Source organism: Mytilus californianus, unplaced genomic scaffold (genome assembly GCF_021869535.1).
Source record: "Mytilus californianus isolate M0D057914Y unplaced genomic scaffold, xbMytCali1.0.p SCAF_1, whole genome shotgun sequence".
NCBI classification, from domain to species: Eukaryota; Metazoa; Mollusca; class Bivalvia; order Mytilida; family Mytilidae; genus Mytilus; species Mytilus californianus.
Window position 1 is genome coordinate 115,162,122 of NW_026262581.1, and position 16,803 is coordinate 115,178,924.

The 16,803-nt window shown below is 32.5% G+C and overlaps 1 protein-coding gene across 1 annotated transcript in view; it reads right to left on the reverse strand.

Annotated features, from left to right (window-relative positions):
• Positions 1–16,803, reverse strand: part of LOC127731250 (WD repeat-containing protein 82-like) — a 39,843-nt gene that overhangs the window by 15,242 nt on the left and 7,798 nt on the right. The window contains exons 3-7 of the mRNA XM_052240280.1: positions 15,885–15,951; positions 15,041–15,140; positions 14,547–14,663; positions 9,751–9,906; positions 1,107–1,176 (exon numbers count right to left, since the gene is read on the reverse strand). Of these exons, the coding sequence (XP_052096240.1) occupies positions 1,107–1,176; positions 9,751–9,906; positions 14,547–14,663; positions 15,041–15,140; positions 15,885–15,951 (510 nt within the window). The remainder of the gene's footprint in view (positions 1–1,106; positions 1,177–9,750; positions 9,907–14,546; positions 14,664–15,040; positions 15,141–15,884; positions 15,952–16,803) is intronic.

A 16,803-nucleotide genomic window follows, 5' to 3' on the forward strand; every position in this document is an offset into this window, starting at 1 on the left:
TGATAAACAGACAAAACCATGAAAACTCAACATTGTTCAATGAACCATGAAAATGAGGTCAAGGTCAGATGAATCCTGCCAGATGGACATACACACGTTATAATCATTCTATACACCATATATAGTTGACCTATTGCTTTTAGTATCTGACAAAAAGACCAAATCAGAAAAATTTACATTGACCAATGAACCATGAAAATGAGGTCCAGGTCAGATGAAACCTGCCAGTCAGACATGAAGACGTAACAATCATTCCATACACCAAATATAGTTGACCTATTGCATTTATATACTGTGGATTCATTATTATTCGTGGGATATCAACTTTCGTTGATTTCGTGGTTACAGGTTAACCACGAATTTAAATGTCAAACGAAGTACAAATTTTCTATAGGTTTGTATGCAGACTTTGGTAAAACCACGAATTCAAATATCCACGGAAATACAATTTCTCCTCAATCCACGAAAATTGGTACCCACGAAAATAAATGAATCCTCAGTAGTAACTGAGATAAGAGTTTGACCACTTAAACCTCACCTTGATCACTGATCCATGAAATGAGGTCGAGGTCAGGTGAACCCTATCTGACGGACATATAGGCGTTGCAAGGAACCCATATACCAAATATACATGTAGTTATCCTATTACTAATTGAGAAATAAACATGTTTTTTAAGCAGTCGCTGAACCCTGAAAACCAGGTTAAGGACAATAGACATATGACGGATGGAAACTAGTTACATAAGGCATCTGCATACAAGGCATGAAAAAATAGGTCTTCTACCTTCTGAAACATACAGTTTTAAACAAATACTTTAGGCTATCCCTGCCACCAAATTTTGTTGCAGCACGACAAAAACTGAATTGAAGTTAAGTCCAAGCCATTAATTGGAGTAAGGTTACACAGGACAATTTTCAGAGTAAAATTCAGAAAAATAGCTGATCATTTGTAACAGTTACTAATTATGTAGGTCCAATGTTGAGAAACAGAAACAGTCAATTTTTATTTCAACATTGATTTATGTCTATCAAATACAAAAAAGACTTGATAAAACAATACATGATCAATGCAATTGTTTAAAAGTTATCTCCATGGAAATACTTACCAACAAATGCAAACTGTGAATCTGGACTAAAAGATGCTTCCAAACTAATACCTTTAGTGTTCTGAAAGCCCTGTGAAAAAATAAGTGTATTTCAATAATATATCAAAACAACCATCCAATATGGGAAATGAGAACTAGAGGCTCTCAAGAGCCTGTGTCGCTCACCTGTATTTACTGATGCTTTGGAAATCATGTAAAATAAGGTTAAAATCATAATTAAAGGGAAACTTCGCAAAAAAATAAAAAATTGATATATATTATGTCCATTCTGTATAAAAAAGCACAAATTCATAAATATTAAAGTTTTATTCTGCTAGATAAGAGATCACCATCGATTTTAAATTTAGAGTATCAATTCTCTGCGTGCGGCCATTTTGACATCTTCTTGGTTTAGAAACCCCGATATATCTATAAACCACAAAGGACCAAAACCAGCAGTAACCTAACGTAGTCGCATTTATCCGACTAACTAACTTGATACGAAAAATGTAATTATTTTTTTAAATAACTATGGTCTGTCGTTTTAAAACTGTTTTTTTCTTTACAAAGTTTTTGAAACAAGAAATTTATATGGGAATTAGTTAAAAAGTCAAAGTTCAAAGTCATAAATAAGTGTTCCGTGTAAATCGTTTTCGAAAATCTAATTTGTTCATAATTCTTTTATGTAATAAACTTATTTAAATAAATTCGGACCTTCTCTTATCTGATCACCAGCATGGCTAAAGGAATTATTCCCTGAGGTATTGTGAGGTGACACGTCCAGGTATTCAAGCGATTTCCTGTCGGGTTTAAAAACTCTTATTACACAATTACATAAAGCATGTTCATGCATCGCTTCACTTCTGAGGGTATTGATTAGTGTACACGGCCGATAACTTGTAACTTTCCACTTTAAAACTATCAGGTGTAATATACATCTTTGTCTTGCGTGTCCAATAGTGATATACTAATCATTACTAAACTCATACGCTTGTTTATAAATAACATTTCTAGTGTAAAGAATGATATTTATGAAAATCTAAATAATTCCAAAAAAAGATTTGATAAAATAAAAATCTATTTACATATTTTTCCAAGGGTAAATTGGGGAAAATGTAAGTATATACTCGTTGTCAATAATGATGGACATTTTGAAACATGAAAAACTATTGATTTAAAAAATACGCACTTGTCGATCATTGGTTTATACGCCTAGATAGAAAGTTACGGAACTATAGATAGTCGCAATTTAAAATTGTATATTGAATATAAGAAAGAACATCTAGAACCAATTTGATTTAAATACAGGTCGATATCTAACTTGCTTTGGTTCATCGAAGTTATGGACATAGTAAAATCACAGATTTATATTTCAATATGGATTGTTCTCGAACAGTTGAAGAAATTCGTCATCATCACAATTGTTGGGTATAATGTATATTAATGTGAACATGGTTCTAATAGAACCTTATGCCAATTTTCCTGTTCCGACATGCATGTAATATATATGCCACTGGACGTACACTAATGATCCCCAAAAGTTTATTTGAAGAAATAAAGAAACTTCACTCCGGATAGACTGATAGTAGTTGTATTAACATCTGATCAGCTTGAGGGTTGATTAATTTATTACGTTAGCTTGTGGGGGAATAAACCATTCCCACTATTGCACTTATGCATAAAATATTAAATAAGAGTAATATAAGAGAAAATATAAATACGAAAAGTCACATATCTGGTAAAAAAAAAAGTCTCACCAACTATAGGATTTCACGTACAATTGTCATTATGATCGAAATAACGGACAGTCATTAAAATACATGCATGTACGCTTTGATAAAAAGGGGTGCCGCAGTTGCATATTATTCATCATAAATCTATTTCAAGTTTATACTTTCCTGTTATTCTTATCAGTTAACACAGAGACATGTAACTATACATCTCTAGTTAACGACAATCAACTATATAAATATCTGAATCTGATGTGACTTACCGTTCATCTCTAGTGGTTCATCTCTTTCTTTTTTTTTCTTCTTTTTTTTTTTTATTTGGGCAGGAACATAAACATTGTTAGATATAATGTTCCCAGGTTTGAGGGGGGGGGGGTTGGAGGTCAAGTCTATCGAAAGTTACAAAATAAGAACGTTGTATTTATGAATTTACAAGAAGAATTCTGTTCTTGGACGTTGTTTTCTCCTTTCTTTTTTTTTAGTTCAGTGATTTAAATTGAGAAAAAATCTAGTCAGAATTTAAATCGTTCGGACAATCCCCCACCTAATACTCCTCTAAAATCATGAATGGTCATGCTTCACAATCATCAGAATTTACTTTGCATTGGTACATTCTGTATCGGTAGTGATTAACCTTGACATTTCCGGGTATAACAGAGCTACTTGTATATTACCTGTATGTGGTTAGGTACATCGTCCGATGAGGTCTTACGTATACAGGTTCACATTTATAATGGTTTCTGATATAACAAGGTTTTATGACATTCACACTTCTGCATGTTCTGTATACCAGTTTCTTATCTTATTTTCAGACCGAATGAGGATGTGAATATTTTCCAGGAAAAATATTGAGTATCAAAGTATCAAATTAATTTCATATTTTTTCTTTCTTGGTATTAAATCACAGAAATTTAAAGATAATACTGCTTATAGATATAAGAAGATGTGGTATGAGTGCAAATGAGACAACTCTCCATCCAAGTCACAATTTATAAAAGTAAACCATTATAGGTCAAAGTACGGAATTCAACACGGAGCCTTGGCTCACACCGAACAGCAATTAAGCTATAAAGGGCCCCAACAAATTACTAGTGTAAAACCAGGAGTATTCTTGTCAGTTGAGACAGACATATAATCATATGTATATATATGTCTGCGGTATAGACATGGTTTATGAATGAATGATAAATCTTACAAAGGTACAAGATATAAAGCACATTGAACATTGAATACGCCGGTCTGTCTCCATTCAATAAAGGTAAGTTGACGTTAGATTGATTCTGTAAAAAAATTTTAAACATCGTTGGTCAAATAGCTAAAATATTTGTTGTGAGATGTAGAATATTTTAATAAGGACATTCCCGATTAGGTAAATGTAGATCGCTTTGGACGGACCAAACTATATTAATGTAACTGATAATTTTCTCTGCTCATTTAAATATTCAAGGTTACCGATGATAATTCAAAATAGCACAATTTTTGGTTTATACGCTCGTTTTCGTGGGCCATTTTTATTTATAAAATTATTTCATTGAAAGTTATTCAGAATTCCGATGTTACAACAAAGTACTCACCCATCTATTTAAAAACTGAGCTAACGCAAAATATAAAAAATATATATAACGGCGATTCAGGTATTTTGCCACCATATTCCTCCCCAAATAATAATTTTTTTCTGTCTCAAACCCACATTTCTCTTTTATCATTTTTGTCGAGCCTTCGACTTTAGTCGAAAAAGCGAGACATAGCGATCCTACATTCCGTCGGCGTCGTCGTTGTAGTCGGCGGCATCCACAAATATTCACTCTGTGGTTAAAGTTTTTGAAATTTTAATAACTTTCTTAAAATATCCTACTGATTTCTACCAAACTTGGACAGAAGCTTGTTTATGATCATAAGATAGTATCCAGAAGTAAATATCGTAAAAATAAAATTCCATTTTTTCCGTATTTTACTTATAAATGGACTTAGTTTTTCTGCCGGGAAATATTACATTCACTCTGTGGTTAAAGTTTTTAAAATTTTAATAACTTTCTTAAACTATCCTGGGTTTGTACCAAACTTGGGCAGAAGCTTGTTTATGATCATAAGATATTATTCAGAAGTAAATTTTGTAAAAAAATAAATCCATTTTTTCCTTATTTTACTTTTAAATGGACTTAGATTTTCTGCCAGGAAACAACACATTCACTCTGTGGTTAAAGTTTTTAAAATTTTAATAACTTTCTTATACCATGTATACTATTTTGGATTTGTACCAAACTTGGACAGAAGCTTGTTTATGATCAAAAGCTAGTATCTAGAAGGAAATTTTGTTAAAAAAATAAATCTATTTTTTCCGTATTTTACTTTTAAATGGACTTAGATTTTCTGCCAGGAAACAACACATTCACTCTGTGGTTAAAGTTTTTAAAATTTTAATAACTTTCTTATACTATTTTGGATTTGTATCAAACTTGGACAGAAGCTTGTTTATGATCAAATGCTAGTATCTAGAAGGAAATTTTGTTTTCTACCAGATAAAATTACATTCAGTCTGCAGTTAAAATTTTTAAACATTTATTAGATTCATAAACTATCCTGGATTTTTACCAAACTTGGACTGAAGCTTCTTACAATCAAAAGATAGTATCAAGTGGAATATTTTTATTGATTTACTTCCTCAATTTTTGTAGAGCCTGCGATTAACAGAAAAAGTAGGCGAGACACTGGGTTCCGCGGAACCCTTACGAATTTTTTTTTAATGTTTTTCAAACCGGAAAATAATTTTTGTTCTCAATTATTCGATCTCATTCCAATAAGACAAAGTTGACCTTAAATTTCCTGTCAACTTTTTAATTATCTTTCTTCAAATGGCTGAAGTATTTATACGTTGTGAGATTTAAAATATTTTGATAAGGACATTAATTCCTGAATATGTAAATAAAGATCGTTTTGGACGGACCAAATTATATAATTGCAATTGGTAATTATCTATTTCAAATATTCAAGGTTACCGATTCTAATTTAAAATAGTACAATTTTTAGTTCATACACTCGTGTTTAGAATGCCATTATTATTTATTCAATTAAATTAATTCAGTATTTCATTGTTACAAAAATATTCAGCAGTCATAATTCATTTTAAACTGAGCTTACGGAAAATATAAAAATATACCACGGCTATCCAGTTATTGTGCCACCATATTACTCCCTCAAAATAATTATATTTCTTTTTTTATTTTCTGTCTCAAACTATCACTCCCGTTTATCATTCATACGAAATGATGTTCACACCTGGAACGGTGAACCGTGACGGCTAAAATTCACTGAGTGAAGATCAAAAGATTAGAATTACAGAATGCAAACCTTTAAATACCTTGAATTTAACCACGCATTCAACAGGTAGTCACTAAGTGTCACAGTACAATACACATTGTATTTACACGGTACTAGCGGAAAATGTTTGCTAGACTGAAGTAAAAGTTGAGAATACAAACATGCATTTTTAATACACTATCAGTTAAATATGTTTGTTGAAAATATCCGTCGGAAAAAAAATTCATAAAAATATTCTATTGTATGATTTACTTTTATTACTATAATGACTATAATCATATCAGAAATCCTTAAAATATAAATCCTACATTTTATTTTTAAAAGTTGCACGGCTGATCACTTTACTTTCTTAATTATTAGTTGGTTAATAGCTACGCCAAAAGTCGTCGATGCGCTTTAAATCGCGTTATTAGATGATTAACGAACAAGACTTAAATGAGATTAATTCCACTCCCGGCATGCAAAAAGACTAAAACTACGTCACAGAAGTCAGGAAGTTCGAATAAATAAAATTAATAATTCCCAATTTTCTTCTTTATTAGTTTTCATATCCAGATAAAACTTGGTGAATATGTTTTTTATGGTATTATGAACATAATAAGATGATAAGTAAAAAATCGCGAATTTTCCCTTTAATAGTATTAGATATTAGATATTATAATGATATGTAAGATAATAACAAAAAACTGCAAAATTTCTGTAAAATAAATAACTCAGGGGCAGCAACCCAACAACAGGTTGTCGGATTAGTCTGAAAATTTCAGGGCAGATAAATCCAAATCTGATGAACATTTTTGCCACCTGTCAGATTTGCTCTAAATGCTTTAGTTTCAGAGATATAAACAAAAAACTGCATTTTACCCCTATGTTCTATTTTTAACCATGTCGGCCATGATGGTTGGAAGGCGGGGTCATCGGACAAATTTTTTAAACTAGATACCCTAATAATGATTATGGCCAAGTATGGTTAAATTTGTCTCAGTAGTTTCAGAGAAGAAGATTTTTGTAAAAGATTACAAAAATTTACAAAAAAATGTTAAAAATTGACTATAAAGGGCAATAACTCCTAAAGGGGTCAACTGACCATTTTGGTCATGTTGACTTATTTGTAGATCTTTCTTTGCTGTACATTATTGCTGTTTACAGTTTATCTCTATCTATAATAATACTCAAGATAATAACCAAAAACAACAAAAGTTTCCTTAAAATTACCTATTCAGGGGCAGCAACCTAACAACAGGTTATCCGATTCATCTGAAAATTTCAGGGTAAAAAGATTTTGACCTGATTAACAATTTTACCCCAGTCAGATTTGCTGTAAATGCTTTGGTTTTAGAGTTATAAGCCAAAATCTACATTTTTACCCTATGTTCTATTTTTAGCCATGGTGGCCATCTTGGTTGGTTGGCGGGATGGCCGGACACATTTTTTTAACAAGATACCCTAATAATGATTGTGGCCAAGTTTGGTCAAATTTGGCCCAGTAGTTTCAGAGGATAAGATTTTTGTAAAAGTTTACGGACGACGGACGCAGGACACCAAGTGATGAGAAAAGCTCACTTGGCTTTTTGGGCCAGGCGAGCTAAAAAGAGAAAAGTTTATTCAAAATCATGCAGAAAATACCTGAGAGATCAAAGGTGAAGGTCAAATGAAGGTCATAATGATTTGCGACACTATCTTCACCTTCATGCCAAATATCATTAGCCAATGTCAATAATGCCAAAATATAAAAAAAAATTGGCCAATTCAAAGTTGAATGAGAACAAAAAGTAATTCTAATAAAATGCTCTGCTGGGGCGCAGCTTGATATGACCGCAGAGGTCGAACCCTGAACAGTTGGGGCAAGTATGGACACAACATTCAAGCTTGATACAGCACTGAATTTGGATTGTAATTAAATATTTGACACAGCATAGGTTTCTGACACAGAATGAATGTGGTCTAAGAACTTAAAAAAATTTTAATTTACCTATTCAAACCATATCATTATAATTTGCTTTTATATATAAATCAGAAATAACCAATTTAAAATGGAAAATTTTAAAGAAAATAAAGGAGAAAAAAATCCCCCCCCCCCCCCCCCAATTTTTTTAACCCCCTTATGATTCATCACCCCCAAACTCAATCCCAGCCTTCCCTTTGTGGTATGGTACCTTGCAGTACAATTTCAGAGAGATCCATACACTTGAACACAAGTTATTGTCTGGAAACTAGAAAAAGGCTTGTTTTTTTTACCCCTTTTTGGCCCCAAATTCCTAAACGTTAAGGGCAATTACCCCCAAACTCAAACCCAGCTTTCCCTTTGTGATATGGAACCTTGTAGTACAATTTCATAAAGATCCATACACTTACACACAAGTTATTGTCATGATACTACAAAAATGCTTGTTTTTTGCCCCTTTATGGCCCCTAATTCCTAAAATTTTGAGGCAATTACCCCCAATATCAATCCCAGCCTTCCCTTTGTGGTATGGTACCTTGCAGTACAAATTCAGAGAGATCCATACACTTCAACACAAGTTATTGTCTGGAAACTAGAAAAATGCTTATTTTTGGCCCCTTTTTCCTAAACGTTTTGGGCAATTACCCCCAAACTCAATTCCAGCTTTCCCTTTGTGATATCAACCTTGTGGTACAATGTCAGAGAGATTCATACACTTGCACACAAGTTATTGTCATGAAACTAGAAAACTGCTTGTTTTTTGCCCCTTTTTGGCCCCTAATTCCTAAAATTTGGAGGCAATTACCCCCAAAATCAATCCCAGCATTCCCTTTGTGATATGGAACCTTGTGGTACAATGTCAGAGAGATTCATACATTTACACACAAGTTATTGTCATGAAACTAGAAAACTGCTTGTTTTTTGCCCCTTTTTTGCCCCTAATTCCTAAAATTTGGAGGCAATTACCCCCAAAATCAATCCCAGCATTCCCTTTGTGATATGGAACCTTGTGGTACAATGTCAGAGAGATCCATACACTAACACACAAGTTATGTCTGGAAGTTACAAAAATGCTTATTTTTGGCCCCTAATTCCTTAACTGTTGGTACCATAACCCCCAAAATCAATCCCCACCTTCCTTTTGTGGTATTGAACCTTATGGTAAAATTTCATAGAGATCCATTCACTTAAACTAAAGTTAGAGTGCGAAAACCAATGTGTCTTCGGACGATGACAAGGTCGCCAACGTCATACCAATATACGACCACAAAATTTGTTTGCGGTCGTATAAAAAAAAGTAATGTCTCCATTCAATAAGGAGAGACATAATAAATTTTTCAAATATTTTTTCCTAAGAAAAGAGACTTGTATGATCAAGTAATTAAGTTTTATGATTTTGACAGATTTGAAGTGTAGCACTATCATCGGTGATATTTTACAGGATGATTTAAAAATATTTTATTTTACTCGCCATACTGTTTTATTCTGTGACGTGTTGGAAATTCCAGACAATTTTTACGTTGCACTTTTATATATGTATCATATAAAAGATCACTTTAACCCCGAATGTAACTACAAATGAACACCTTATCTACTTCTATGTAAGTGACGTCACATAATCTATATATCTCGGGAGACTTAACCTACCATTCTACCTACGTGTACATGAAATTACCATGAATGTCTGTAATGGTGTTCCCTGGAAGGCATCAATCAACCTGACAACCTGTCCATTGGTAGATATCAGTATCATTTTACCATCTGGACTAAACTTCATTCCAGTCCAGTCACAGTCTTTATCTTGAGCTAGTTTAAATGTGGCAAATGGTCCCTGTAATAAAAAACATTAGTGTTTATCTACAAATGAATTAACTAAATTTTGTATAATACTGTCAAGAAAGCCAATAAGTAAGATTGCCTTAGCCTTTTGGCACAGCTTTTGTGAAATTTTCTGTTTTAAATACTCTTCAACTTTGTATTTGAATTGGCCTTTCAACATGTCCAACTGTTTTGGTTTGAGTGCCACTGATCAGGGCTTCCAAAATTATTTTTAATCAGCCGGACATTTTATATATTATCCGATTTTAATCCCTTAAGACTAAATAAACAAAAGGCAATTATGGTAATCAGTTGCCGAGTTGGCCATCCCAATGATTGACATTAAAAAAAACGATATTAAACTTTCTTTGATTCAAATTCGAAGTTCTGACGTGAACTGTTAAATTGGCAGTGCATCATTCGAAGTGTGCAACATCAGCGTACTTATATCTGCCTTAGACTCTTTATTTGTGCAAAATAACCAGCTGATAACGTTGTCAAAAACTTTACTTTCGTTTTTATACCGGATGTTATCTTGACAATGGTAAAACATGGACCGGAGACGGATACGTAAATTCCGTGGACGTTTGCAAAGCGTGAATGAGTGGAAGTAGCTCTTTCTACGTTATTTCTTCAAGAAAATATTGGAAATAAACATGAGATAAAGGTATCAATGACAATTTAAGCATTTTTTGAAGAAATTAGGATATATAATTAAATTTCACACATGCGCACACGTGTACTAGTTCAAACAGAGACATGTCTCTAGGTTCAAACAACGTGGTTATGACGATTTTTCATTTTCACCTTTTTAATTTTTTCATCAAATCATATTTGTAAACGTATTTCTGATAATTTAAATCTTTTTGACTAAATTAATTCGATGCAAACCGCTGAAATGTAAGAAAATAACTTTGAATAGACCGATCAATGTCCGGTTCAAAATAGTTTACCTGTCACATGAACAGGTAAATTTCAGCTGTTTGACAACTAATTAGCCTTGATTAAAATGAGAAGGTATTAAAGTAGGGGTTGTTTTGATAGTACTTAATGATCATGTCACTTTTATGACCGGAAATGTGTGGCTGTTCAAGGCAAAACGTTGGGTCAAAAAGATCGCGAATTATGTTAAAATGACCGTCTCTTAAAGCCTTGAAAACTAAAAAGTAGATGACCGTTTCATGCTTTGCCCAGCCGGACTTTTACCGGACATTATACAAATGTCCGGCATATATGACCGTTTTGGAAACCTTGCCACTGATGTCTTATGTAGACAAAACTCGCTTCTGGCATAACATATTATAAGTCTGGTATCTTTTTTAACAACCACTGGGTCGATTCCACTAATGGTGGACCTTTTGAAACCGGTGGTATCACCAGCCCAGTATCAGCACTTTTGTGTTGACATGAAATATCATTGCTATGTTAATTTCCTGTATATGTACTGTTATCAAAATACTGAATTATTCAAAACGCTAATGTGTATCTACCCCCAGAAATAGATTGCCTATGCCATATTTAGAACAATTTTTGGGAATTTTCGGTTTGAAATGCTCTTCAACTTCGTAATTGATTTTGCTTTTCTACTGTTTTGAATCGACTACTACTGATGAGCCTGTAGACATAATGCGTGTCTAGCATACCAAATTATAAATCTTTGCTGAGTTTTAGTACACACTGTATTGCAAGAGAAAATAGTATGTTTTATAAACTAATCATAATGCCAGTGTAATATGTTATGATTGAGAAAGAAAATGCAATGTAATGTAAAATCCTGACTAGTAAATGAATACAAAAATCAACAATATGTAATAAAGAAGTTGAAAAAAGAAAATGTTTCACCCAGGCATTAGTTTTTCCCATGCTTTCATTTTCTGTTTTTCAGCAATGGTTCACAAAAAATATTTCCTTTTATGTTCACCAGAAATTATTTGGTCTTATGATTACATATCTTATTCACAATATAAATTATTATATAGTATATTAACATGGAAACAATCTCTGTATCATATAAAGTGGTTTCTAATAATGTAGCAAAGTTATTATTCATTTAGAAATACTTTTGAAAAGTTTTTATTCCAGTGTAAAATTAGATCAAGTTATTCTATAATTGAATATAAAATACTTTCAGTGCGTGTATTTATGCAATAACTATACAGATTAGCATGAAGACTAATACAATTTAAACATACTTCAACCAAAGGAAGGCACACACTTTTCCAGTAAACCAACAACAAAGTAATATATCAAAATAACTAGAGGCTCTAAAGAGCCTGTGTCGCTCACCTTGGTCTATGTGCATATTAAACGAAGGACACAGATGGATTCATGACAAAATTGTGTTTTGGTGATGGTGATGTGTTTGTAGATCTTACTTTACTGAACATTCTTGCTCCTTACTATTATCTCTATCTATAATGAACTTGGCCCGGTAGATACAGTGGAAAATACTTTGTAAAAATTTACAAAAATTTACACAATTTATGAAAATTGTAAAAAATTGACTATAAAGGGCAATAACTCCTTAAGGGGTCAATTGACAATTTTGGTCATGTTGCCTTATTTGTAGATCTAACTTTGCTGTACATTATTGCTGTTTACAGTTTATCTCTATCTATAATAATATTCAAGATAATAACCAAAAGCTGCAAAATTTTCTTAAAATTACCAATTCAGGGGCAGCAACCCAACAATGTGTTGCCTGATTGGTCTGAAAATTTCAGGGCAGATAGATCTTGACCTAATGAGAGATTTTACCCCCATGTCAGATTTGCTCTAAATGCTTTGGTTTCAGAGATATGAGCCAAAAACTGCATTTTACCCTATGTACTATTTTTTAGCCATGTCGGCCATCTTGGTTCGCGGGCGGGGTCATTGGACACATTTTTTAAACTAGATACCCTAATGATGATTGTGGACAAGTTTGGTTAAATTTGTCTTAGTAGTTTCAGAGGAGAATATTTTTGTAAAAAATTACAAAAATTTATGAAAAATGGTAAAAAATTGACTATAAAGGGCAATAACTCCTTAAGGGGTTAACTGACAATTTTGGTCAAGTTGACTTATTTGTAGATCTTACTTTGCTGAACATTATTGCTGTTTACAGTTTATCTCTATCTATAATAATATTCAAGATAATAACCAAAAACGGCAAAATTTCCTTAAAATTACCAGTTCAGGGGCAGCAACCCAACAACGGGTTGCCTGATTGGTAAGAAAATTTCAGGGCAGATAGATCTTGACCTAATGAACAATTTTATACTCATCAGATTTGCTCTAAATGCTTTGGTTTCAGAGATATGAGCCAAAAACTGCATTTTACCCTATGTACTATTTTTTAGCCATGTCGGCCATCTTGGTTCATGGGCGGGGTCATCGGACACATTTTTTAAACAAGATACCCTAATGATGATTGTGGACAAGTTTGGTTAAATTTGTCTTAGTAGTTTCAGAGGAGAAGATTTTTGTAAAAGATTACAAAAATTTACGAAAAATGGTTAAAAATTGACTATAAAGGGCAATAACTCCTTAAGGGGTCAACTGACCATTTTGGTCAAGTTGACTTATTTGTAGATCTTACTTTGCTGAACATTATTGCTGTTTACAGTTTATCTCTATCTATAATAATATTCAAGATGATAACCAAAAACGGCAAAATTTCCTTAAAATTACCAATTCAGGGGCAGCAACCCAACAACAGGTTGTCCGATTCATCTGAAAATTTCAGGGCAGATAGATCTTGACCTAATAAACAATTTTACACCATGTCAGATTTGCTCTAAATGCTTTGGTTTCAGAGATATAAGCCAAAATCTACATTTTACCCCTATGTTCTATTTTTAGCCATGGCGGCCATCTTGGTTGGTTGGCCGGGTCACCGGACACATTTTTTAAACTAGATACCCCAATGATGATTGTGGCCAAGTTTGGTCAAATTTGGCCCAGTAGTTTCAGAGGAGAAGATTTTTGTAAAAGTTTACGGACGACGGACGACGGACGCAGGACGACGGACGACGGACGCAAAGTGATGAGAAAAGCTCACTTGACCTTTCAGGTCAGGTGAGCTAAAAATGATTTTTTGTAGATTTTCATTTTTAAAGATTAATTTTAGAGAGATAAAAAATGATTTTCGTGAACCTTTTTCAGGTGTTTTACATTTAAAAGAAACATATTCCTTATTACAGAACCTACAAGGTGATTCTGTTAAAAACTAATCTTTCTAGTATAATATGAATCACAGTGACCCAGGGTGATTGCTGTGGATTTAGACAGATAACACTATGATTCAGACCCAGTATATTATACCTATGGAATATACAGTGGGATTCAGAATCAACTAACACCAATTTCTGTGAAAATTTAGAGCTGTTCCATTAAAACACATATGGTACCCAGGGGTAACCATCCATAGAAGCAAATTGCATACATTTTTAAAGTGTATAACATAATATTTCTTATCCACTTAAAGTGGCAAATTCAAGTTGCCATGCCTACTCCCCTGTAAGTTTTTATTGAGCATCCCTAACAAGATCACCTTGAGTGTATTGTAATTTTTGAATTCTCTTGTATAAATTTTTTTTGAAAATACTAAACGTACACAATGTGTTTTTTTTGGTCTCTTTTCAAAGTAATTAGTCAAATATTATGGCTTACCCTATCAAATGACCTGAGATCATATAATTTAACACATTCTGAGTTGATACCAGCAGCAAAAATAAGTCCTTCTGGATCAAAAGCTGCAACAGGTCGACCAGACAAATGCATTAATCCCTGAAATATAAATATATCCAATATAAGTTTAATTTCATTGATCAGATATGATATCCTGTCTAAAAGCCAAGCTCAAGAAATCTGAAATTTCTTGTGCATCTCCATGATTGACGTCAGTATTTGATGCTTGAGAATATATTATCATAGATACTATATTTCAATTCTTTCTTTAAATAGGATTGCCATCAGCCAATGTTACAAGTAGGTTCTTCAAAAAAATCATAAAATAATTTTCAATAAAATCTCTATTTCTTCCAAAATAATTTATTCAAAGCTGTTGGACCTGAATATTCATTACTAATTTTTATAGTTGCAGACTTTCAATAATGTACAAGCATGCATGCTCTATTCAAACAGTACAGTTCAAAGAAACTTACCTGACAGTTCTGTGAACGTAAATCCCATAATCTTAGTGTTTTATCTAGAGATCCAGAGAGGAAAGAATCATTTATTGGTGACATGCTCAATGCTACAACCCTAAAAGACATAAAACAAACATTATCAACAGAGACAAATTATATCTGTGTGATCCTGACTGCCTTTCATAACACATACTCTAGTTCAACAAACCTGACATAAGTGGTTCAATTACCTAAATTTATTTCACAATAAAGCCAATTGTCACTTTTGTGTCATATTTCAACAAAACAAAAAAATATGCATTGTAATTCATAAAAATTATTCTAAAAATATCAAAATTCTTTTGAAAACACAAAAAATACTTATCAAATAGAGAATGAATTTTATTTATGCATCATGTTCAGAATTAATTAAAACTGATAATTTTGCTCTCATGGCTGGCACGGTATCATCTGAATTTACATAATAATAAAAATAATCATATGCAGATATGTTATTGATTGCTTTAATTTTTAATTTTTATGGTCATGTGTAATGCATAAATATTTCATTACTGTCTGAGATCAACTTTTGTGATAAGAATTAGATCTACAATTGACTTAAGTCAAAAGATAAAAAAAACATCTATATTCCTCAACAAAAATAAAATGAAATTCACAGTTGTCTCCATCATGTCCATTGACAGAATGCTTGCAATTGAAACTGGCAAAACAATTCGTCATGAATTTTGTATTCAATTAAGATCAAATATTTTCGCCACAGACATGAAAGGTTGATTTTTCATTTGATATTAATTTTTTTTAATAAATTTATTTAATGTTTTTACATATGGATAAAACTCAGGTGTGATAAACTACTTACTTTTTGGTGTGGCCTGGAAAGTATCTTATGTATTTATTGTCATGAAGAGACAGATATCGAATGGTATCTACAATAAATAATGAAGGAAACATAAAGTCTGGTACTTATATCATGTAAAAAAGCAGGTACATATATTTAGAAAAGAAAGGCAACTGCAATATAAAGTCATGCATCACAAATTGATAAGAAATCTTGAGAAAAAAAAGATGTTTCATTCTTATTGAAATATTTAGTAGGTACTAGTATGTCCAGATGGCTTATATTCAAAATTACTCATAATTTCAAAATCATTTCTAAAATGTTTCAATTTTCCCATGAATGACACATTTGTAATTGTCCTGTAGTCCTGAATGTTTACACCATTCTCATGAAACAATATGTGTCCATAGCACACCAAGCTCCACTCACACTATCCTATGTCCATAGGCATAGTCCATGTTCAGTGAACAATAAAATTGGGGTCAAAATCATAATTTGGCACTTTCTTTCAAAAATTCACCTTACAATGAACATGTGTATTATAGTCAAGTTGATGTGACCATACATTGTAGACTACTGATACCAAAAACTTATACCAGAGAAAGTACTAATTTCAAACTATCACATTTCTTTATCAGTGAACCATTAAATTGAGATAAAAACTGTAAATTGGTACATGTATATACATGTAATCTAAAAAGTTTACATCATGATGAACATGTGCTACGTACTGTACAAAGTTTCAAGTTGACCACAACTTCATTGTTAACTACCTTAACCAAAAACTTTAATCTGATACAGGACGGACTAATGGTTCAGATGAACAGACCAGAAAAAAATAATACCCTTCACTTCTATCGTATGCAGGGCATCATTACTGCTTTTTTATATTATAAAGTCAAAAATCTCAACTGCAACTGGTCAAAGTCATTTATTAACT